General features: G+C 46.8%; 1 protein-coding gene across 1 annotated transcript in view; it reads left to right on the top strand.

Moving 5' to 3' along the window:
* ATP8B1 (ATPase phospholipid transporting 8B1) overlaps positions 1–23,233 on the top strand; it is a 127,235-nt gene that overhangs the window by 51,976 nt on the left and 52,026 nt on the right. The window contains exon 2 of the mRNA XM_043558962.1: positions 9,298–9,500. Within this exon, the coding sequence (XP_043414897.1) occupies positions 9,320–9,500 (181 nt within the window). The 5' untranslated portion in view covers positions 9,298–9,319. The remainder of the gene's footprint in view (positions 1–9,297; positions 9,501–23,233) is intronic.

Raw genomic sequence — 23,233 nt, 5'->3', positions numbered from 1 at the left:
CACCCACACTCCCTCCTCTATCAGATTAATCTTCCCGAAGCACCGTGTGGGTCATGTTCCTTTCCTTGCAGACGCCTTTGCTGGTTCCTCTGGCTCTCTGGAACAGAGCCTGGCCAAGCCCTCATGGACCAGGGAAGGGGACTCCAGACAGCCCTTCCCCAGCTCTTCTCTTTGCACCCCTAAACCTCTCAGGTGGGCAGGTGCCTCACACTGGATGCTGCCCAGCCTTCCCCCCGGCTCTTTCTTCCTCCTCCCTGAAAACCTCTCCCCCGTCCCCCCTGAGTGCTGGCTCTCCTATACGACTCCCATATTCCCAGCTCAAAACACCTAGGAGAGAGAGTTCTTGATTTAAGTACACGCCGACGTGATAGAAACTGGGGAGCGTTTAACATTTTCCCACCCATTGGTGTAGGAGAGATCACAAAGTTTGCTTTCTTTTGCTTGTCAGTGTCTCCATTTCTGTCGCTTAGGTTTTTCTCGTGACTGATGAGGCGCCCAGTTGGTGTGTGGCCGGAGAAAGCAGCGGCTGCTTGAAATAGGGGATCGGGCTCAGGAGTTTCCTGGACAGAACTTGAATTCCAGTCTGCAGCCACCTGTGTTGACCGAACCGCACGGTCTGTATGGCACAGACTTGGCCGTGCAGGCAGAGGGCCTGACTCTCATCTGATGTCACCGGGCCTAACACCCCCGGGCTTCACCACTCTCTTTGGTAAAAGGGTAACAAATGCGTCTGGCCGCACATCTCAGAATAAGTCCGTGATGACCGTGGGAGGCGCGGGGTGTGAAACTTACTTGGGGAGCTGTAAGAGGGCGCCTCATATTAACAGGAAGTAGTCGTCCTTGCTGGAGGACACCAGCCAGCTCATGACAGAGTTGGGACAATATCACCAAGAAATCCTGTTAAGTTGCACCAGGAAAAAGAAAAAAAACTGCCTTTCTCTGAGAAGTCAGAGTTCTTAGGTTTCCCCTGCACCTTTTGCGACGGTAGCCAGCAGAGCCGTGCATATGCGATGGTGGTCAGCTCCTTTGTGGCAAAGCGCTCCGCAGCGGACTTTCAGAGGAACCGAGAGCTTGACGCTGCGGACCTAGAGAAGCTTTGTCTTCTTCTTTCTTTTTTTTTTTAAGTAAAAAATAAAAAAAGCTTGTTTATTTTTGAGCGAGATTGAGACAGAGCACGAGTAGGGGAGGGTCAGAGACAGGGCTTGAACTCACAAACCGGGAGATCATGACCTGAGCTGAAGTCTGGTGCTTAACCGACTGAGCCACCCAGGTGCCCTCAGAGAAGCCTCTTCTATCCCGAGTAAAGGTCTTGGCTGATTGCCCCCCACAGTAGTGACATCAATGGTCCCTTAGTTTTATGATAGTTATTCCAGGCTTCCAGGCTTTCTAGGTTTTGGTTTAGGAAGAAATAAAAAAAAAGTTATATATATATATATATGTGTGTGTGTGTGTGTGTGTGTGTGTGTGTATACACACACATATATATAACCCTGTTTGTCCTAGGGACAGTAGAGTCCTGTTGCTTCGGTAACTGTATAAAGTTTAAGTTTAATCTAGATCTTAGATAAGCTTTATTATCATTGCTTCAAGAGATCGCCTAATTATATGTCATCAAGCTTCTCAGATTTTACTCTCAAGAGTATCGGGCAGATTCCCAGTAGGGTGGGCACGTGTCTAGTGCCAACTAGGATAATAGAGAAGGTTTCTGCCGCCCTCCTAGATTGGGCTCTTCTTCAGGATAACTGGGAAATAATCATGGCCGTATTCGTTACTTACCCAGAATCATTATTATTTGTGATCAAGGATATGCGTGTTAGTTCTCTCTTGTTCCAAAGTACTCCAAAACTTGGCAGCTTAAAGCAACACCCTTTTGTTAGCTCCTGGTTTTTGTGGATGAGGAATCCAGCACCACTTAGTGGGGTCCTCTGTTCCAGGGCCTCTCTCACAAGGGCGCAATTAAGGTGTCAGTCCAGGCTGGGGTCTCATCTGAAGGCTAGAGTGAGGCAGGATCCACATCCAAGTTCATGTGATTGTTGGCAAAATTCATTTCCATCCCCCACCCTGAAAAAAACTTTTTTTGCAGTTTTATTGACGTATAATTGCCGTATAACCTTGTTTTAGTTTAAGGTATACCACATAACGCTTTGATATAGGTATATACAACTATAAACTTAGTTAATATTCATCACCCTCATATACTTAGAATTTTTTCTTGTGATAACTTTTAAGATCTACTCTATTCATAACTTCCAAACATACAATACATATGGCCAGCTGTGGTCCCCTTGTTGTACGTATTCATTTCATTGGGGGGTTGTTGGTCTGAAGAGTCCAGCTCCTTGCTGGCTATTGGCTGGAGAGTCACTCAGTTTCTTGCCATGTGAGCCCCTCCATAGGACAGCTGCTTCATTAAAGCCAGGAAGGGGAAAGAGCCGGCTGGCAAGAAGAAGTCATAGTCTCTTGTAACCTACTCATGACTAAAACGTCCCATTACCTGTGTTATATTAGGTTGGTTGAAAGCAAGGTGTTACGTCCAGCCCACGCTCATGAGGAGGGGGTTACGTGAGAGCGTGAACGCCAGGCGGTGGCATCATGGGAGGCATCACAGTATCTGCCTGCCAGAGTTGTAATTTGTTATATTTAGTTTAGAACATATGTTTTTATATGTTCTTTATATGTATGTATATACATACATAGTATAGAAGACATAAAAATCTAATGCACAAATTTATTATATCATGATCTACATTATGTTAAATACTTTGCATTATCGTTAATAATATTAATTAATATATTAATTTAATTAAATTAATTTTATATTTAATATAGTATATTAAATCAACACGAATTAAATATAATTAAGACACATCTTAGAAATACCCTTTCTTGTTGAGGGCTTTAAGAGCCATAAAAAAAAGATGATGTAGAATGAACAAAAATGAATTTTGTGACTCTTACTGTCTAATTGGACAGGAATCCAGCCCTACGACAAAGCTGTCATTGACCAGGCACACTTGGCCTTCCCCGGCCTCTGAGCCCCTTGCATATGCACACAGATCATACCCTAGCCATGACAAAACTCAACTTTTTGTTCCTACTTTTCCTCCCTTTAAATCGAGAAACCTTGTGATAGCAGCAAAAGGTTGTGTTTTCGTTCCTGCTGACTTAAAGCTTTTATTGCAAAGCAGAAAGGTCATTCTTTTTGCTTGGGTTCTCTTTTTCTTACTCCTTTGGTGCCTCCTCTCCCACAAAGGAATAAGGATTTCATTCATTCATTCATTCGTTCATTCACTTTGCGGGTAGCTCGTAGCCAAGTATATAAAGGTGACAAGTGATGGGGTGTTAGGATCCAGGTTTGGAAACTCTGTCCTTCACCCCTTTTGTCTTTGGGGGTTTATGACCAAGAGGGCTGAACACAGCAGAAGGCAGGATGGAAGATGAAGTGCCACTTTATTAAGAGCTGGAAAAGACCCAAATCGAGCTCTGGTATAAATGATGCCTCTTGGTTCCTCCCCTCCCCCACCATTTCCTCTACCCTGTACTCTTTTTCAGCAGGCTTGCAGAAAAGTCTGGAGTCTGCTAACTGGACAGGGACAGAACAGGGAGAGAGGAGGATGGTTGCCAGGAGGCACAGCCCATCCTTGCGTGTTGCTCTCATGGAGATGAAGTATCACCCTGCACCGGGTACGGCTGTGTTAGTAGGCACACGATCACCACTTGCTCATGCGACGAGGGAGATGATGGTCTGTTGGCTGGGCCAGTGTGTGTCCTCTCCAGTTACACAGCTTGCAATAATTGAGACACTACTATTCCCAGTCAATAGGACAACTGTATTAGGGGCATTTTCCCACCACTGCCCCTGGTCGTTTGTTTCATATTCCCAAACCAGGCCTGATTTACCCAGGTCGGTGATGATTTCCTCTGGTTGTGAGCCTTTGATATGAAGCACTTGTTTCGCCGCTGTCTCTTAGTATCTTTTGTTTTAGTCCACAGGTCAACGGACTTTTTCTGTAAAGAGCCAGATAGTAAATATTTTACAGTCTGAGGCCATATGGTGTCCATCACAACCATTCAACTCCGCTATGGTATAAAAGCAGCCACTGACGATACAATGAGGAATAAGCAAGGACGTGTTTGAAGAAAACTCGATTTGCAAAAACAGGTGGTCGGCCGAACCTGGCCTGTAGGCTGTAACTTGCGAACTCCCCTCCGGACTCTAACCCCCCTAAGGGACAGAGGCAAAAGGGCCTCCTGTGTGTTAGACACTTGTCATGTGGCAGGTGATAAAAAAGAAAGATCAGGGCTCAACTTCAGTACCTTCAGTACCTTCCCACAGGCTGATTTAGTTTTGTGTAGGTAGTAAAATCTTAGGCAATAAGTTTTCAGTGGCCTTGATAGAGTGAGACTCCTAAAAATCTCCACTGTGTACAACTTCCGAACGTAGAAGTTTTTAATTCGCTCTTATCGTTGTCGTCAACTTTCCCCCTTCATCCCCCTAATTGAACTCTTTTGCGGTGTGGTGGGTAGGAGCTATGGAGAGATGGTAAAGATATCTTTGTTTTTGGTAGCAGATTACTCTCTAAATCCTCGAGGGCTTTATCAAAAGTGAATGTGTTCTTTCCCCCAAATCTTTGAGCGGCAACTAGAGGGTGGGCACGGAGTATTCCCAGATGGGACTCTGTTCTTGTAGAGTTTGTAGTCTCGTGGAAGAGGCAGATGACAAGTAAAAGCAAACGTATATTTAAAGATCGTGGTAGGTGCTCGGAAGGAAAGAGAAAAGTAAGCGTTTTGGAGATTGGTGGTGGTAGGAAGAAGAGGGCAGATGCCTCTTTAACACCATCAGTGAAAGTGGATATTGAATTTGAGAGCTCAAGACTGAGAAATAATAGCCATGAAGAGAACCGAGAGAAGGGCATTTCAGGCAGTAGGAAGGGCATGTGCAAAGGCCCTGAGGCAGGACAGATTTCACTTGCTTAAGCTGAAAGCAAGACCGTGGGGCTGAGGATTAGTGAGGAAGAAAGAAGTTGTAGGAGGGCGCAGAGCTCCCAGAGTTGGGGGAAAGCTTGGATTTAAAGAGTAGTGGGAACCCATAGTATATTGATCTGCTTGGGCTCCCGTAGCAAAATACTACTGACGAGGTGGCTTAAACCACAGACATTTGTTTTCTCATATTTCTGAAAGCTGGCAGTCCAAGAGTGAGGTCCCAGTAGGGTTAGTTTCCGGGGAGGCCATCTTCTTAGCTTGTAGGTGGCCGTCATCTTTCTGTGGCCCTTCCTCTGGGCGTGCACAGAAAGAGAGAGCTCTGTGACGTCTCTCTCTCTCTCTCGTCTTGTAAGGACACCAGACCTGTCGGATTAGGGTCCCACCCTTATAAAATTATTTACCTCTTTGAAGGCCTGATCTCCCCACACAGTCACATTGGGGGTTAGGGCTTCAGCCTATGATTTTTTGAAGGGGACACAGCTTTGTCCCTAACACGTAGGAAGGGTCTAGGCAGGAGAGTGGCAAGAAGTTGATTGGAAGCTGTTCGGAAGTTGATTGTAGGCGTGTAGTTAGAGTGTATTTGCAGCATTGCAGCAGAGAGGTGATGGCAGTGTGGACTAGGGTGGTGGCCTTGGAGACGGAGAGGCAGGAGTGGACGGGAGGTATATGTTCAGGCAGAAATGATTGGCCTTGCTGTGTCTCGTGGCTGTCCAGTTTACTTACCTGGATCCCTGAAAGACCTGGTAGTCTCCAAAGGGTCTGTTCCCAGTGCCTGGGTGGTAGTCAGCACCTGGCAGGTGCTTCATGAAGGCTGAGCAAGTGCACACAGGGCTGCAGGGTGCTGCAGGGGTGGTAAGGGACACAACAAAGTTTCCAAATCTATGTTCTAGACAGTGCCTGCCTTCTTCACATCATGGCTTAGAGCAGGAAAGTGGCTTACGTCACTCAGGGCTTCAAAGAAAGGATTTCTTCCCAGTTTTTCTCTGGTCATGCTCTGATGAGAGAGCTAAATGGTTCCCATGTGTGTCTGCATTTTACACACACACACACACACACACGCACGCACACGCACACACACGCACTGCAGAGAACTTCCACTCAGCTCAGAGCTCTGCTTTCCAAGCAGCCCACACAGTCTGGCCTGGGGTGGATGTTCCAGTGCTGAGCTGGCCGGTTATGCAATGCCTTTGCTCACCCTGGATCCCACCCTCCTGGCTGTTGAATCCACTCCTTTGTGTCTGTCTCCTCCCCCAACCTCGAAAGACTGGATCCAGTCTTAATGTGGGAAATAAGCTCGGAGACACTTGGCCGTAATAATGATGAGGGAACCGATCACATACAAAATGTTTCTAGAATGCGCTTAACGTCCCTGACCTGGACACCTAAAAATGGTTAAAGTGGTTAAGTTTCTGTTATGTACTACAATAAAAGAAAAATTGTTTCTGTAACGGTGCTTTCAGACTCATTAATATCGTACATGTCCCTGTAACGGAGACATGAGATCCTAACTTACGCCACTTAGCAGCTGACCCTCAGTGTCCTTATCTGTAAGATGGGACAATGTTATCTATCTCACAGGGTGGTCCTGCTTGAACCACTTCCATTATTTTTGTTCTGAAAGATTGTTGGCAAAAGTTTTGCCGTTAAGAGCTTGGGAATTTTAAAGAGAGCGTATTAAATTTAAATAGCAGCTAAAGCATGGGTGGCAGTATATTACAAAACCACAAATGAGACATGTATGGAACCCCGAGATAGAGTTATTTACTAGCGCACAGAAAATTGGGAGAGCAGGAAAATGTTTCCTTCTGCAGTCAAAAGGTTTTTAAACGGAATCCGCCTGTGCTCAAGAGTAGTCCTATAATAAATAGTCTAATGTGTTACCTCCTGGTGAGAGGCAGATACAGTTTAGCAGTGATTTCAGGAGATGGAAATGCATGAAGGGATAAATCCCCACACCATTTCATTTGTTATCATAAAGGACATTTTTTCTAGTTCTGGAAAGAATTGAAAATCACGAAATCACGTTTGCGTGCTTTCTGTCGTGTTAGCACTGTATTGGGTATTTACTGTATGCTAGGTACTGAATCGAGCACTTGACATGGGTCATTTCACGTAAAGGATGCGTGACAATTGTTGACGTTTTGGACAGTGAATAAATGTCTGAGTAGCTGGGACTGTTCTATCCATACGGATTGTTAACCCACCTTTCAACTCAACATGTTTGGACTTTTCTGGCGTCATTAAAAACGCTTCGGGTCGTGATCTAAATTGTCTCCTAGTGTGACGATATCACAATTTATTTACACAGTTACCAAGCACTGGACACCCAAGTTGCTTCTGGGTTTTATGGTTGAAAATAATATTGGACAAAATATATCTATATTATAAATATATAATATATGATAATACATATTAATAATAGATAGTATAAATATTTAAACATTTCATACATGTTCAATTATGGCTATAAAACTTCACAGGTCCAAGATGTTAGATTTGGTACAAAGCATGCCATCAGCTAAGTAGTTCCACTCACGGCAACTAACCCTTGATGAAAACGTATTAAGACGCTGTAACAGAAGAGTAGAATATAGAAGATCCCTCCTTGGAAAGCAATTGTGTTGCTGTGAATTTTTTTTTAAGTAAGCTATACACCCATCATGGGGCTTGAACTCATGACCCCGAGATCAAAAGTTGCATGGTCTCCTGATTCAGCCAGCCAGGCGCCCCTTTGGGGCACGTTTTTAATAATTATTGTGCAAGCTATTCAGAGAGTTGTGGTTTTCTCCTCTGTAGAGTAGGAATAACAATAGTACCCTCACCAGGGTCGTGTGGGAAGTTTCAAGGAGCCAATGTCGGTGAAGCAGTGCATGCAGGGCCTGGAGTCCAGTTAGCGCTATATAAATGTGAGCTGCTGTTATTAACAACGTCAGGTACACGGCAATATGATGCTTATATAAATAACGCCAGCCTGCATGGCTATCTTCATGTGACCCATGGTAGTTGTGTAAATATTTTCCTAATATGACTACAGTTGTGCTTATCACTTGTGCATTCACTTTAAACAGCAGCATACACACAAGCACAAATTCCAGATACAGGGTGTCGGTGGGGGTAGTTAGGAAGAGAGGTGAGGGAGTGCTCCCAGGAAGTAAAAGGTGAGGATCTAAGCCTTAAATGTATCGCAGAGTATGGGGCGCCTGGGTGGCTCAGTCGCTTAGGCATCTGACTTCGGCTCAGGTCATGATCTCGCGGTTCGTGAGTTCGACCCCCGCCCCCCACGTTGGGCTCTGTGCTGACAGCCTGGAACCTGCTTCGGATTCTGTGTCTCCCCCTCTCTCCGCCCCTCCCCGCTCATGCTCTGTGTCTCTCAATAATAAATAAACGTTAAATTTTTTTTTTTAATGTATCACAGAGTAAAAGCTCAGAATATTAGCATTAGGGGAAACCAGATGTCTTAGGGCACTGTGTCTCAAACTTTGCCAGCAACCCGCAGTAAGAAATGCAATTGCATTAAGACCTACAATGCAAATAAATGTGTGTGTGTTTCATCAGACGGTTTCATCCAACAGTACTGACTCTTACGACGCCTGCTGTGCCCCGATGCTTTATTAGCCGTTTCATTTTATTTTAATGTCGGTTATGACTTAAATTTATTTTGCTCGGTAGAGACCCGCAATTTGAAATACTACCTTAAAGTTTGTATACGCTTAAAAAAAAAAAAGTTTGCAGCTACATTTTTGTTCTTAATTCTTGCTCAAGCATGCAATCACTAATGAATGGTTTTCTTCTTTTTTTTTTATTTTTTAAAAAGTGTAATTTATTGTCAAGTTAGCTAACATACAGCGTATGCAGTGTGCTCTTGGCTTCGGGAGTAGATTCCCACGATTCATCGCTTCCATGCAACATCCAGTGCTCATTCCAACATTAATTTTTTTAATGTTCATTATATTTGAGAGAGAGAAAGACAGAGAGACAGAGAATGAGCAGGGGAGGGGCAGAGAGAGAGAGGGAGACACAGAATCTAAAGCAGGCTCCAGTCTCTGAGCTCAGAGCCCATCGCGGGGCTTGAGCCCACAAACTGTGAGATCATGACCTGAGCTGAAGTCAGCTGCTTAAGCAACTGAGCCACCCAGGTGCCCCGTGAATGGTTTTGTTCTTATTTGCTTGGTAATTTGAACTTTGGGGTCATTGTTCAGACACACTTGCACGTTCATTCAAATTATGTTCCGTTAAAAGGGCATTGCTACTGGGCGCAGGCAGAAACTGGGCGCGAGTCATAACTCACCCTGGTTTCTCTTTCTTTTAAACCAGGTAGCTCCAGTTTGCCAGCAGGATGAGTTCTGAAAGAGACTCAGAAACGACATTTGAGGAGGATTCTCAGCCGAATGATGAAGTGGTTCCCTATAGTGACGATGAAACAGAAGATGAGCTCGAAGACCAGGGAGCTGCGGTTGAACCAGAACAGAATCGAGTCAACAGAGAAGCAGAGGAAAACCGGGAGACATTCCGAAAAGGTAACCTCACTGGGACCAGAGACTGGGTCCCGTCCTTGTCTGTCCTCACTGGGCAGCGACCACAGGTGCACAGGATGGCCAGCCTGTGTTAGGTTGGCCAGGAGGTATCTTCCTCCTCTTCGGATACAGCTGGGAGGACGGGGGCAATGGGCTTGGACAACAATGGGTTTGGACGCTTCGTCCCCAGCATGCAGGGCTGGTCGACCCGCCTGACACGTTCTGTCCAGAAAATGGAAGGTGTTGGTTGGTGTCTACTTTTAGGAGGGACTTGTATGCGGAGGAATTAATTTGCTTGTTACTGCATCAGGAAGCTTGGAGTTGGCACACCTTTGGTTCAGCCGTTTGTGAATATGATGCGGTGTGGGCTGCTTGCTATGAGGGGCAACGGCAAACAGCCCTACCTGCCCAGAATCAGGGCAACTTCGAGGCCCGGTCTGGACCAGGGGTCAGGGCCAGACAGTGACTGTTTTAGGCTCTGTGTGCCACACGGGCTCTGTCACAACGACTCAGCTGTACCAATAGTTCTTAAAAATAGCCGTGGACCGTCAGTCCTTGAGGCCACAGCGGAGTGTACCTTACTTTTATGAGGATGCTTTTCCCGCTGTGGCTTTTCTATTTCGTTTTCTGCTGGTTCTCCCACCCTGGCAAGAAAATGGGGTCTCTCCCTGTGGCGGTTGTGCTCCACGAGGAAGCTGAACCTTTTCTCTTCGGACCCCAGATTTGCTCCAGGTTTCAGGTTCAAAATATTTCTTCCATGGGCTCTCAAATTCCAGCTGAATAACTTTAGATTCTCATTTCTAGGAATCTCCACGAAATTACTGTTTCTGACTCTCTGGATGCTGCCTCCACAGCCTCAGTCAGAATAACCTCTGGTTCTATCTGGCTTCCCCAAAGTCTCCGTCACTGCCCTTCTGTCCTCCCGGATCCCCCAAAGTCTGCTTACTTTGTGTCACTCCTTGCTCCCCTCTTTTTTGCTGCCGGGTTCTGCCCCCTGGTCAGCTTGGGGTTTTTTTTTGTTTTGTTTTGTTTTGTTCTTCAAACTGTTTCACCGGTAGAGAGAGCAACATGCATGAAATGAGACTTTGGGGATGATTCCTCCTGCTCTGGTCAGAGGCTGCCTCTCTCCAGCTCTCCCGTGTAGGGAGGATCTCCACGGGGGAGAACATATGTCCAAATGGGTCCCCTCCTAACCTGGGCCCCAAAACCGGGCAGGCCATTGATCTATGTATACTGTTTGCCGTCCTTAGGTTTCCGCATCAAACATTTAGAGCGATCAGAACTTACTGTAGATTTCCGGCTATCATTTTAAGCTGTCGAATGTTAAGCTTAAGTGCTTTTCTGCCTTGAAGCAGAAGGTATGAAAATCACGGTAGCTGAGCTAAATTAAAATGGAATCACTGCCAGTCTGAACAGGAAATGTGGCCTCTGTATAACAGGTTCAGACTGGATGTTCGAATGGGGATAAAGCTGAAAGAGCCTGACAAATTAGCGGGGAGTTCTAGCTGGCTGCCTCACATCATGAATACGGCGTTTCTTCCTCATTCTTTCCCCCGCTGAACTTCTAAGTTGCCTGTCACAGTCTTGGAATCGCTATCAGATGTGGATATCTGATGAGCTGGCAGAGAACCGGCTCCGTGGGGTTCAAGGTGAACTTTGCTGTTGGTGCTTGGTGCCACGCTATCAGCTGTGTGGTCCGGGACGTAACAAAGGACCGGGGTTGGGTGCCTGCAGAAATGTCAGAGAAGCACGTACTCGGTGGGAACTCTCACCTCTGGTTTTTTTCCAACTCTGCCTTCACATCCAGGTTCTCAGGGCCCTTTCCCGATCGCTCAGTCTGTAGGTCATCCCTCTTGTAGATTTCTACTGTCGGAACGCAGGTCGCCAGGGAGGCCAGACTTGATCTTGGCTCTTCATGGTCTCTTCCAGTGGTGGCTTTATATTTCTCAGGGAATCTGGTGGGTCTCATTTCTTTTTCTTTTCTTTTCTTTTCTTTTTGAAGATTTTATTTTTACGTAATCTCTGCATCCAATGTGGGGCTCGAACTCACAGCCCCACGATCAAGAGTTGCACGCTCTACGGACAGAGCCAGCCAGGTGCCCCTGCTCGTTCTCATTTCGTAAAACTCCTGTCAAACAACCTTGCTTGTGACTTTTAGAAACACACCTCTACCTGCCCTGCCCCAAAGCACAGAAGACATTCAGTAAGTGCCAGGCCTCTCTCCTGCATTCCTTCTCCTGCCCTGCGCGCCCCCCAACAGGTCTGCTTCCTCCCCGCCTCCCTCCTTCCATCCTTCCCTTTTTCCTCTGCACCCCTCCTTCTCCCTTCTTAATTGTTTTTCATATTTTCGGTCATTTTCCCAGTTAAGGTCAGCGTCGCTCCTTTTTAAATGACCCTCTGTCTGTCTTGACATTTTCCACGAAGGATAGTTTTCTCCAAGGAATTAATTCTTTAGAAACCAGAGCGCGAGTCGCTCTGTGACGTCCTGTCAGGCTGAGGAACACCAGAGACCAGTGCGCTCTGTCGCAGAACAGGGCCTGGGAAGTGCATGAACCACGTTCATCTCTTCAACAGCATCCTCTTAGGGCAGAAAGTTGGTTTTTTCAAGATGCCCTGGCCCAGCTGAGTTAAGCAAGCGTTCTGAGAGCTCCATTATGAATGCTTTTCAGTTGAAGGACGTTTGTTGTGAGCTGTGAGGCTCCAGAGCAAGGGTAAGTAAACACGCTGTTAGAATGTGCCACAGAGGGGCGCAGTCGGTTGAGCGTCTGACTTCAGCTCAGGTCACGATCTCGCGGTCCGTGAGTTCAGGCCCCGCGTCAGGCTCTGGGCTGATGGTTCAGAGCCTGGAGCCTGTTTCCGATTCTGTGTCTCCCTCTCTCTCGGCCCCTCCCCCGTTCATGCTCTGTCTCTCTCTGTCCCAAAAATAAAAATAAAAACGTTGAAAAAAAAAAAAAAGAATGTGCCACAGAGGAAGAGATAAACCCACCGATTTTACTGGAGTAATTTTACCCTGAGTTTACTTTGAGCAAGGATTGGGAAGAATAAGTGGGAATGTTTCCCATGCTACGGGATGAACCCTCGTTTCCTGATGAGCACACGGGAGCAGTATTTCCCAGTGTGCATCCTGGGAAACCCTTCTTTTGCAGATGCTCCAGGGCACAAAGATTCTCTAGCCCCTGAGACCGGAAGCTCCTAATTCTTTAACCTCTTCTTGGAGTTTAAGGTTGTCCATTAGCTGAAAAGGATCCAAGAAATTCACGCACGAAAGAAACCAGTTCAAGGGCGCCTCGGTGGCTCACTCAGTTCAGCGTCCAACTCTTGGCTCAGGTCGCGGTTCATGGGACCGAGCCCCGCATCAGGCTCTGTGCGGACAGCATGGAGCCTGCTTGGGATTCTCTCTCCCTCCCTCTGCCCCTCCCCCGGCTTGTGCACATGCACATACTCTGTCTCTCTCTCTCTCTCTCAAAGTAAATAAAGATTAAAAAATAATAATAAGCCAGTTTAATTTTATTCAGCCACAGGTTCCTAAAACCCCTTGACTCTAGAATGCTGTGGAGTTTTTTAATTTGCCTTTTTTTTTTTTTTTAAAACCATCCCACCCATCCTGGTGTCCGCTATGTCAACTCAATTCTGTGCCGGCCAGGAACCAGCTTAGAGATGAAGCCCTTGGGAATAAATAAATGCTCGGGATAGCACTGGATCAGTGCAGACTGGCCCTTTCTTCTGAGCCTGGGGATGAATGAGAAGGCTGTCTCCTGCCTCCCAGGGAGCACTGCTTTCTGACCTCTCCCATCTTCCTGCTCTGCTGGCTCACAAATCACGGATGTGCTCACAGCTTCCCTGTCCTACCACAAATTCTTGCCTGAATCCCGCCTTCTGCCACAGTTGGTGTCCTGTCTCCTGTTCTCTTGGCCAAGCTTCTGGAAACCCATCTCTCTCGTACTGCATCCTCTTGGGCCCCTGGATTCCTCCCCTCCGTGGGCTGCCCTCTGCCCTCCGCGTAATGCTGTTTTAAAAGTCACCAAGAACGCCAGTGCCAAGGCCAGTGAGCTTTCTGTCGGCCATCATATTCCAACCTGTTTTCCCCGAAGTGCTTGACCTTTGTAACAGTCTCTCCTTGGAGAGTGCTGACCTTGGCAGGAGACAACACCCTCTTGCCCAGCACCCCTCCTGTTTTCTTGTTCCTTTTGAAGAATGTTCACAACCCTCCTTCGTACTCCATTCTCTCTCTACAGGGCTTCCTTGAGCAAGCTAACTCCCTTTAACCTGCTCACCTACCACATCTCTGCGTCACTCTGAGAGGCAAGGTGCGTGGTGAGGAAGAGGGAGGACGCTGGACCGCTTTCTAGCTGTGTGACCTTGAGGAAAGGGCTTCTCTCTGTGCCTCAGTGTCTCCATCCATGAAATGGGCATAATGTAGTTGTGAAGGTTAAATCAGAAAATAAAATGGGGCACGTGGGTGGCTCAGTTGGTTGAGTGTCCGACTTCAGCTCAGGTCATGATCTCCCAGTTCGTGAGTTCGAGCCCCGCGTCGGGCTCTGTGCTGACAGCTCAGAACCTGGAGCCTGCTTCAGATTCTGTGTCTCCCTCCCTCTGCCCCTCCCGTGCTTGTGCGCGCGCGCGCGTGCTCTCTCTCAAAGAATAAATAAAGATTAAAAAACAATTTTAAAAATCAGAAAACAAATGTAAAGGATTTAGCACAGCTTCAGGCACACAGTAAATGCTCAATAAATAGTAGCTCATATTCTCCACTATCCCCTCCGGCCAGTTCCTCCCTTAATGTCTTCCATATCAAAGTGAAAGTGTCTACCCTGCCCTATCATCTCCTCTCATCTGTCCATCATCGAACCTTCTTCTCGACCCCTCTACTTTCTTTTGGGGCACTCAGATTCTCCTGGACCCCCAAGGTTAAAGCTGTGGACTCCTTCTTTTAAACAGCTCCTTCTGTCCCCACATCCAAGGATGATGAATGGTTGGAGAGGTGGATGGGATAAAGAACAGTTCATTTTCCCACCAGTGAATTTGCCCGCATATTGAGGAAATTTGGGGTGATTTAGGGTCAGTCACCCCTGCCTCTGCCATCTTCTAAGCCTTTCCCATGAACACAGCCTTCTCCAGTCTTTTTGTTCACGGACCTGTGGACTCTCATGCCACTCCCACGTCTGCTCTCCTGGGCCCCAGTGGTTTCTCAGGTGAAGCTGTGGGTCTGGGCTGAAGTAGACTGCGCAAGGCGCAAGTCTCTCGAAACAGAGAAGGCAGAAAACTGTGGAAAAGTTAACCCCTGCATACGTACAGCTGCAGGGACAAAGCTAAAGCTTGCAGAAAGAGCCTCACTCATGCAATGACTTGCTCTCCTAATGGATGGACCTGTGGTTCTGCTCCAAGGGCTGGGACACAGGAGCCTGCCCTACTTCCTTGTGAAACAGGTTGCCTGGGCTGCCAAATGAGAGATGAGGAGGAGCTCATCAGGGGAAGGGAGAGGGGAGGCAGGAGGGTCCTGAGTAGGGGAACACATACAGAGGCTCCACGGCAGGAGGAAGGCGGTACGCCTACCGCACACAGAGGAACTAAAAGCCTGGGGAACAAGGCGGTTATGACAAGAGGAGGTCACTGTGGGCTTCCCCACCAGCTTTTCAGCACCTCTCTCAGTGAGACTTAAAAACTGAGTAACTGGGGCACCTGGGTGGCTCAGTCAGTTAAGCGTCTGACTTGGGCCTAGGTCATGATCTCGCTGGTCCCGAGTTCAAGCCCCGCGTCAGGCTCTGTGCTGACAACTCAGAGCCTGGAGCCTGTTTCAGATTCTGTGTCTCCCTCCCTTTTTCTCTGCTCCTCCCCCACTCACACTCTGTCTCTCTCTCTCAAAAATAAATAAACATTAAAAAAAATTTAAAAATTGAGTGACTATGATAGAGAACAAATGGAGGATTGATCAGGGGAAGAGGGTGGGGGCATGGGCTAAATAGGTGATGGGCATTCAGGAGGGCAGTTGCTGGGACGAGCACTGGGTGTTGCATGTTAAGTGATGAATCACTAAATTCTACACCTGAAACCAGTATTACACTACATGTTAATGAACTAGAATTTAAATTAAAACTTGGAGGAAAAGGTACAGTTTGTAGACACCCTGCCCACCAAAAAAAAAAAAAAAAAAAATCAAAAGCTGAGTGACTCATTGTCTATTGCCCATCTTCCAGCTAAGCTGTAAGTGCTACAGGGCCCGGGGGCTAATCTGTCTTGTGCCCCGTTGGGGTCAGGGCGCCGGGCTCCATGCCTGGCACATTGGAGAGGCTCAGTGGGCATTTGTGATTGAACATGTCAGAGAGCTTCACAGGTATGACTAGGGAACCAGGTGAGCGTTTCAGCAGCCTTCCCTGGTCAGGGAAGGCTTCCTGGAGGTGACAATGCCTGAGCTGAGTCCGCAGGAAGTATGAGAGGTAAATCAACCCCAGTGGTGTCAGGAGAGTGGTGTTCCAGGCTGAGGCCCCTTGAAGGGAGGCTCCAAGGAGCTGAGCATTCAGGGAACAGAGAGCCAGTTTTGGAACCTAGATGATGGGCCATGCTGGACTTTGGACATGCTGAAAATAACATGGCTAGATTGCAGTAGCCGCCTCCCACCGTGGCTTCTCCATAGTCATGCTTGCTCCTCCCAGTCTGGCCTCCATGGGGGACAAAGACTTCACTGCACGTGGGATCTGATGCCAGCTCCTTCCATGTGGCTGACGACTCCTCCCCCTTCAGCTCTCGGTGTTGTCTCACTTCCTTAGAGAAGCCTTCTCTGAGCCCCAGCCTGGAGCAGACCCCCTGTAGTATGAGCTTTCCTTCATACCCGTGAGGGCACTTATGATTATGTCCTTGAATGACTGTGTGACTCTCATCGGTGCAATGACAATTGGGGCCATGTTTATTCCATGCAAAGCACATAATAGTCACCCAAGAAATATAGTGGGTACATGGATTTATTTTAGAAATCCCATGTTGGCAAGAGCAGGGAGAAGGGAGTAGACAATAGTCCAAGAAAAACTGGTGAGGACCTAAACCAAGGTGGCCGGGATAGAGAGAAGGAGACAGATCATGATGAATGTTAGGGATTTGGGGGCACCTGGGTGGCTCAGTCTCTTAAGTGCCCAACTCTTGATCTTGGCTCAGGTCATGATCTCCCAGTTGGTGAGATTGAGCCCCATGTCTGGCTCTGTGCTGTCAGCACTACTTGGGATTTTCTCTCTCCCTCTCTCTCTGCATCGCCCCCATTCACACACACGTGCTCACTCCCAATCAATCACTCAATCAATAAAATTAAGAAAATGTTAAGGATTTGACATTCACAAGTCCCATTAGATCTGAGGGTCAAGAGAAAAGGAGGCCTGAGGAATAACTTCTGGCTTAGGTGCCCTAGGGGATATTCCAAGTTATCTACTGCTGCATGAAAAACCACTCCAAACTTACTGGCATAAAATCATCATCATGATGTTCACAGATTCTGTGAGTCTGGAATTCAGACAGGACATGGTGAGTGGTTTGTTTCTGCTCTAGGATGTCTGGGCCCTGAACTGTGAAGGCTTGAACAACTGACATGATTTGAATCATTTGGGGCCCGGAATCGTTTGGAATCTTCTTCACTCGTGTCTGGCACCTGAGCTGGGTAACTCAAAGGCTCAGCCGGGTCTGTAGATGGGAGCATCTCTGCATGGTTTGGGCATCTCTATGGCACTGGGCTGCAATGGAGGGTCCCATGAGAGGGGCCACCTGAAGAACGAGCATCCGGAAAGGTCAAGATCAAAGCAGAAGCTGGTTGCAGAATTCAGGCAGCCTCACTTGTGTTGAGCACCTCTTGGTTACGAGAGAGTCACCGAGGCTAGGTCTGATTCAAGGGAAGGGAAATTAGATGCCGTTTGTTGATGAGGTGTAAGAAGGTTACATTGCAGATTGGAAGATATTGTTGCAATGGCCTTCGGAAGTGCTTTCTGTGAAGGTGGATAACAGAGCCGTTTGTAGGGATGAGTAATGCAGGGGGAGGGCCCATCGTAGGTCAAAGAGAGAGCTGTTGTTTTGAGCCTCACTAGTTTGGGATATCGGTGAGACATCTGCTTGTGTTGCTGGGTACCTGGCAGTTAAAAATATTTGATGAAGTGGTAAGAAATGACTTAGAATGGAGCAGCCTTGTTGCTGGGAAGTGATAGCATTTCAAATCCTTAACCACGCGGTGATAGACAGCACTGAGCTTCGGTTCCCAGACTGCCATCCCAGTGAGAGTAGTTAATTGACTCCTGGAGTTTGCTGTGCCCATGTAAGTGGCACGGAGGGGACTGAGTGACTGCAGGTAATGGCTGTAGAGTCTCTCCAGTGAGGACATGCCCCTCACCCCTTCCACAAGCACATGTGCACACTCCCACCCAGCACAGCCAGCCGCCAGCACCCGGGCTCCTGGGGTGTTCACTTGCCTGGTTTGCATACCTTCTCATGCTTGAGGTTAGCAAAGACACGGGACTACTGCGTATTAGAACTAATTCTGATTCTACCGCTTTGGAATTAGGGCCGATTCAAACAGAGGCTCCAGTGTCATTTGTCTTTGATTTTTGATTAAAGCCGAAAATAGCATTGTGAACAACATCATGCAGGGAATGCTAAGCCGCTCCCAGAGCATCTTCTAGGCACCTCTGAGGCGTGTGCCTGGGAGAAGCTGGTTCATTCACACCCAGCTGTTCTTTACAGGCAGTCCCAAAGACCTTTCTTCCCGGCTGGATCGGGTGGCTCTCTGTGCTTGAAAATATACAACTGCCTTTCTTTCTCTTTTTCTTTGAAGTCAGCTCTAGGCCCAATGTGGGGCTTGAACTCACAGCCCCAAGATCAAGTATTGTATGTCTACCAACTGAGCCAACCAGGCACCGCAGAATTGCATTTCTTTAAAACTCTCTTCCAACTCAGAATGCTGCTCAACATTCCGCCCAGGGGCGAAATGATCGGCGGTTAAGATGGCAAGTTCAATTGTTAAGGTTTAAAGGTATCACTTGCGTGCACATCAAGACATACAGAGGAAAAGAAGTTGTCCTTGGTATGATTTCAGATCGGATGTGGCGTCGACCAAACAAAGACACCGTCTCCCTTAAAGAAGGGCTATCTTCCAAGAAGAATCTGGAAGCAAGGCTGTGGCTCTCTAGAGCACCTATGAATTAATTTTCACCTGGGATCAAAAAACAGATTAGCCCACTGGAATATGTAAATCATAGAAGATCCACGAAGCATGCTGGGGGGAGAGCTCTGTTCTCCACTCAAGTGGATGCATTGTGAATTTTCGACCATGGGGAAATTCCATACTGGCTACTTCTTTTTTTGTCCCTAAGAAGCTGTGGCCTGCCTCCTACCGCCTTAGCTTTATGGTTACCATAGTAACTGTCAGCTTCTAAAACAAAGGGTGTGTGGGATGTTCCTGGCCGAGTGACGTGTGATGGGGAAAGGAGTGATGAGACTGTGCTATCTCATTTTATAGAACTTGCTTGGGAGTAACGTCATTTACGACTGAACCTTGACCAGGAAGCTCTTACTCATGGAGACCAACTTGGCTGTTGTTTTTCTTAGTGCCCGTTTGAAACCCGAGTCTCTAAAGCAGATTTTTAATGATAGGAGTGTCACCTTAGGAAGACACTCACTCTAAGGTGGTGGTGGTCGGTGGGGGGGGGGGGAAGGGGGGTCTCAGTCCCGCGGATGCAACAGAATCTTGGGTGGAGCGTTTAAACTCCACAGGTGCCTGGAATTTCATTTTCAAACGAATCCCACCGGGTTCAACATCACATCGGTGCAATAGTCTGACGCATCCCCTAGAGCACCTGCTCCTGAGAGCGAGGTCTATTAGCTAGCCTCGCCTGGGTGCTAATTAAATGCAGAACATTGGGTTCCTCTCAGACCAGCCAATCAGAGTCTACTAACAAGATGACTAGTACGCGCATCAAGTTGGGAAAGCACCACGAGAATAAAGATTCTCTGAGGGAGAGAGAGAGACGTCAATTTCAAAAGGCAGATGAAAATTTGAAGTCCTGCCTTGCTCAAACCCTGTGGTATGTTGCTTCTGTGACAAGGGAGGGCTGTCGGGAGGACTGGTCACCCTCAGGTGGCAGGGAAGAAGGAGAAAGACTGAGAAAAAACCCTCCTCCTGAGCAGTGGATGGCAACCTCGCTTGCAAATTAGGATCGCTTGGGACCTTCTCTGGGCTCAGCCCAGACTAAAGCAAAAATCCCTGGGGCTGGAGCCCTGGGCATCAGGATGTGATAAAAGCCCCTCTCGGGGATTCCCAGTTGAAAGAAACTCATCCAGCCGAGTGCATAGGAGTCCATCTGGGATCTTGTTAAATTGCCATTCTGGTGCGTGGGTCTGGGGTGTGTGGCCTGAGGTTCTGCATTTCTAACCGGGTCCAACTTGTCCACACTTTATGTAGCAAGTGCCAAGAACAAGGAGCAAAGTTGTGTGTGTGTGTGTGTGTGTGTGTGTGTGTGCGTGCGTGCGCGCGCATTAACAAGCCGCAGCATCTGGCCTTTTGCTTTCATTCTCTCAGTGTTTGAGCTCATTGCTTTTCTTTTTTGGGGAGATGGGGTCGAGTGAGGGAGCAACAGAGCTGAATGCTATGAATACACACAAACCAGCAGATAAACATCATTTCTTGACTCGTCGCTCTTGCCTGCCCATGGCTAATGCCTTTCTCGCCTTCTCAAGAGCTGTTCAAACCATCAGTGCTCTCCCGAGGGCACCCGCTTTGAGCCACCTCCTCTCCATGTGAGAAACTCAAGGCTGTGCAAACTCACGCATCCTTCTGCGCCCCTCCCCTGGGGTGGCCTCCTGTGTCCCCGCTTTTCCTGTGTCATTACCCTCTCTGTCCTGGCTCCTTCAGTCTCCCTCCTAAAACCACCTCCATACTCACTTCCGATGTGATCCATTCACGCTCAGGGTTTCAACCCGAATCTGCATATCCAGTACCTTACAATCTGTATCTCTGCCCTCAACCTCAGCTTGGAGTCCAGATCTGTTTTTGTGGCTCCTGGATGGTTTCCTTCCCCTCCCCCCCAGCCCCGCACATGCATCCTAGAGGTTCTTCAGTTCACCAGCCTCCCAACTAGACTTCCACCTCTGTGTTCTCTAGCTCGCTCTTGGCATCTCTGTCCGTCCAGTCACCCAGGCTGGGATCCTGAGGTCACCTTTTTCTCATTTCAAGTTCTCATTCTTTCTTGCCCACATTCAGACAGTTGTCCTATAAGTTCTTGAATCTGTCTGCTATTTCCAGTCCCTTAGTTCTGGCTTGGGCTCACATCAATGGCTGCAGTGGTCTTCTGCCCTGACACTTGTTCCCTTCAAATACATCCCGCTCACTGCTGCTAGTGTGACCAGGGCAAACCGCCAACTGACTGTGGCATTGCCGTCCTGAAGCCCTGTGGCTTGGCTGGGCATCAGAAGCCATGACCACATAGACGTCCATCCTTTCCTGTATTCTTCCCTCTTGATTTATCCCCACTCACCATTCCACTGCCTTTTAGAAAAATATTTTTTTAAATAGTAAATAGAATGGTATAATGACTGTAAGAAATCAACCAACATACACACTGGCTTTATATGTAAACCTATAGAGGGAAGGAACTGAATTGCAAACGTACTGTTTTGAAAGGTAGTACATGCATTTGGAGATAATTATTGAAGGCAGTGGTGAAAATGAAGTCTCCTTCCGTGCTTCCTCTGTCCCTCAGCCATGCAGTTTTCTTTCCCAGAAAGAAGCTGATGTTGTCAGTCTCAAATGTCCTCTTGGAAATATACATACACTTATAAGTGCAAAGAAGACTTACAGACACGTGCCTTGCATACCCATAGATCCATAAACACACGTGTGCCAGAATGTGTACATGCGTGCATCCCTACTGTGCGTCAATTCTGTGTGTCACATGGCTGAAAGCACAGTATGGTACACACCCCCTGCTTTTGTTGCTTAGCGTAATTTGGAGATCTTTCCTCTGAGTCCATAGAAAGCCGCCTTTTCTTTTCTTTTCTTTTTTTCTTTTCTTTTCTTTTCTTTTTCTTTCTTTCTTTCTTTCTTTCTTTCTTTCTTTCTTTCTTTCTTTCTTTCTTTCTTGCAGACTGCTTAGACTTTTGTCATGTCGATGTTTAACCGGCTGCTCGTGGTGACATTTGGGGTGTTTCTAATCTTTCTGATAAATAGGGCTGCACTGAAGAACGCCGAGCCGAATCATTTCTCCCATGTGTGAATATGTACATGGGGGATCGATTCCTAGAAGTGGGATCACTCCTTCAGTCTGTGCATGTGTGTGTTAAAATCTGGTAGATATGGGCAAATCTCTGTCCACGGAGACTACCTAAGAGCGCCTGACCCTCCACTCTCTTTTCAACCCAGTGTGTCCTCACATTCCTTACTCTTGCCAACATTTTGCCATTACGAGATAACAAATTGGTACTTCCCTGAAGAATTACGCTTCTTTTCTACTGAACTTGAGTAGCTTTTCACGTATTGAAGAGCCATTTGAATTTCTCTTTGTAGGAGAGGTCTATTCATGTCCTTTACCCAATTTTCTCTTCTGTTGTTTGTTGCTTTTTCTTTCTGATGTTAAGCTTTTGCTCTTTTTCCTCTGCTGGCTGACTGCAGTCCATACCCACCCATGTAGCTATTTGGTTACTGGTGTCTAAGCAAGAATTCAGAACCAGCAGTAAGGATGCGGGGCCAGGTGAAGTTTACTTCCTTTTCCAAATGGCAATCAAAGGTTTTGGTGACCGTAGGAACACTCTGAGTATCATGTAGTAACATGTAGACATATTGAATACACATTTACCAAATTCGGGGATGGTTTTGAGCCACAGCTGGTTGATGTTAAATGCATCTCTGGACACATGCATTGATGGCTTTACACAATGTTGTTAGTTGATATCTTCCTAGCTTTTTACCAAGGGGACACACGTGCATTTTTTGCCTGTAAATTTATTATTTCTTCTCTTTTCTTAGTCAATATTTTCATTCTAGAAAATGGGACAAGATATCTTCTTTTTTAAAGTAATTTTTAAAATTTTTTAAATATTTTATTTTATTTTGAGAGAGAGTGAGAGAGTGCTAGCACGAGCAGGGGAGAAGCAGAGAGATGGAGGGAGAGAGAATTCCAAACAGGCTCTGCACCATAGTGCAGAGCCTGACATGGGACTCGAACTCATGAACCGTGAGGTCATGACCTGAGCCGAAACCAAGAGTTGGATGTTAACTGACTGAGACACCCAGGCGCCCCATGGGACAAGATATATCCTTTTTCTGTAAATTAGCCTTGTGGTCCAAATGTTTTGTAAAGTTCTCTGTTCCAAGTGAGTAATTAGTTAATGTTTGATCAAAAAGACAAATATTTCCGAATGTTATTTTGCTACCCTTCCTAAAGGTATGCACTTTAGCAGAGCATTTCTCAAACCATATTAGTAGGTGTTCAGTAATTTTAACAAAATGTGCCTGTGGTCATATTGATTTTGAAAAGACTGAATTAAATAAAATTTTAAAAATGCCTTCTTAGAGCCTTTAATATATTACTGGGTCCATTGAATGTCCAAAGGAGGAAAAAAAATAAAGGATGCAGTATTTTATGCTGTCTTTTGCAAATGTATTTGACCACAGACACAGCTTTTGCTTTTTTTATGGCCTCTGCTTGAAATATTCCTCAAGCAATTAGCATAAAACTCAGGGGAGGATTAAGAGAAGGCATCGATTTATTTGCCCT

Source organism: Prionailurus bengalensis, chromosome D3 (assembly GCF_016509475.1).
Source record: "Prionailurus bengalensis isolate Pbe53 chromosome D3, Fcat_Pben_1.1_paternal_pri, whole genome shotgun sequence".
Classification (NCBI taxonomy): Eukaryota; Metazoa; Chordata; class Mammalia; order Carnivora; family Felidae; genus Prionailurus; species Prionailurus bengalensis.
Note: the sequence above shows the minus strand (reverse complement) of the source record. Positions and strands in the feature narration are given on the sequence as shown.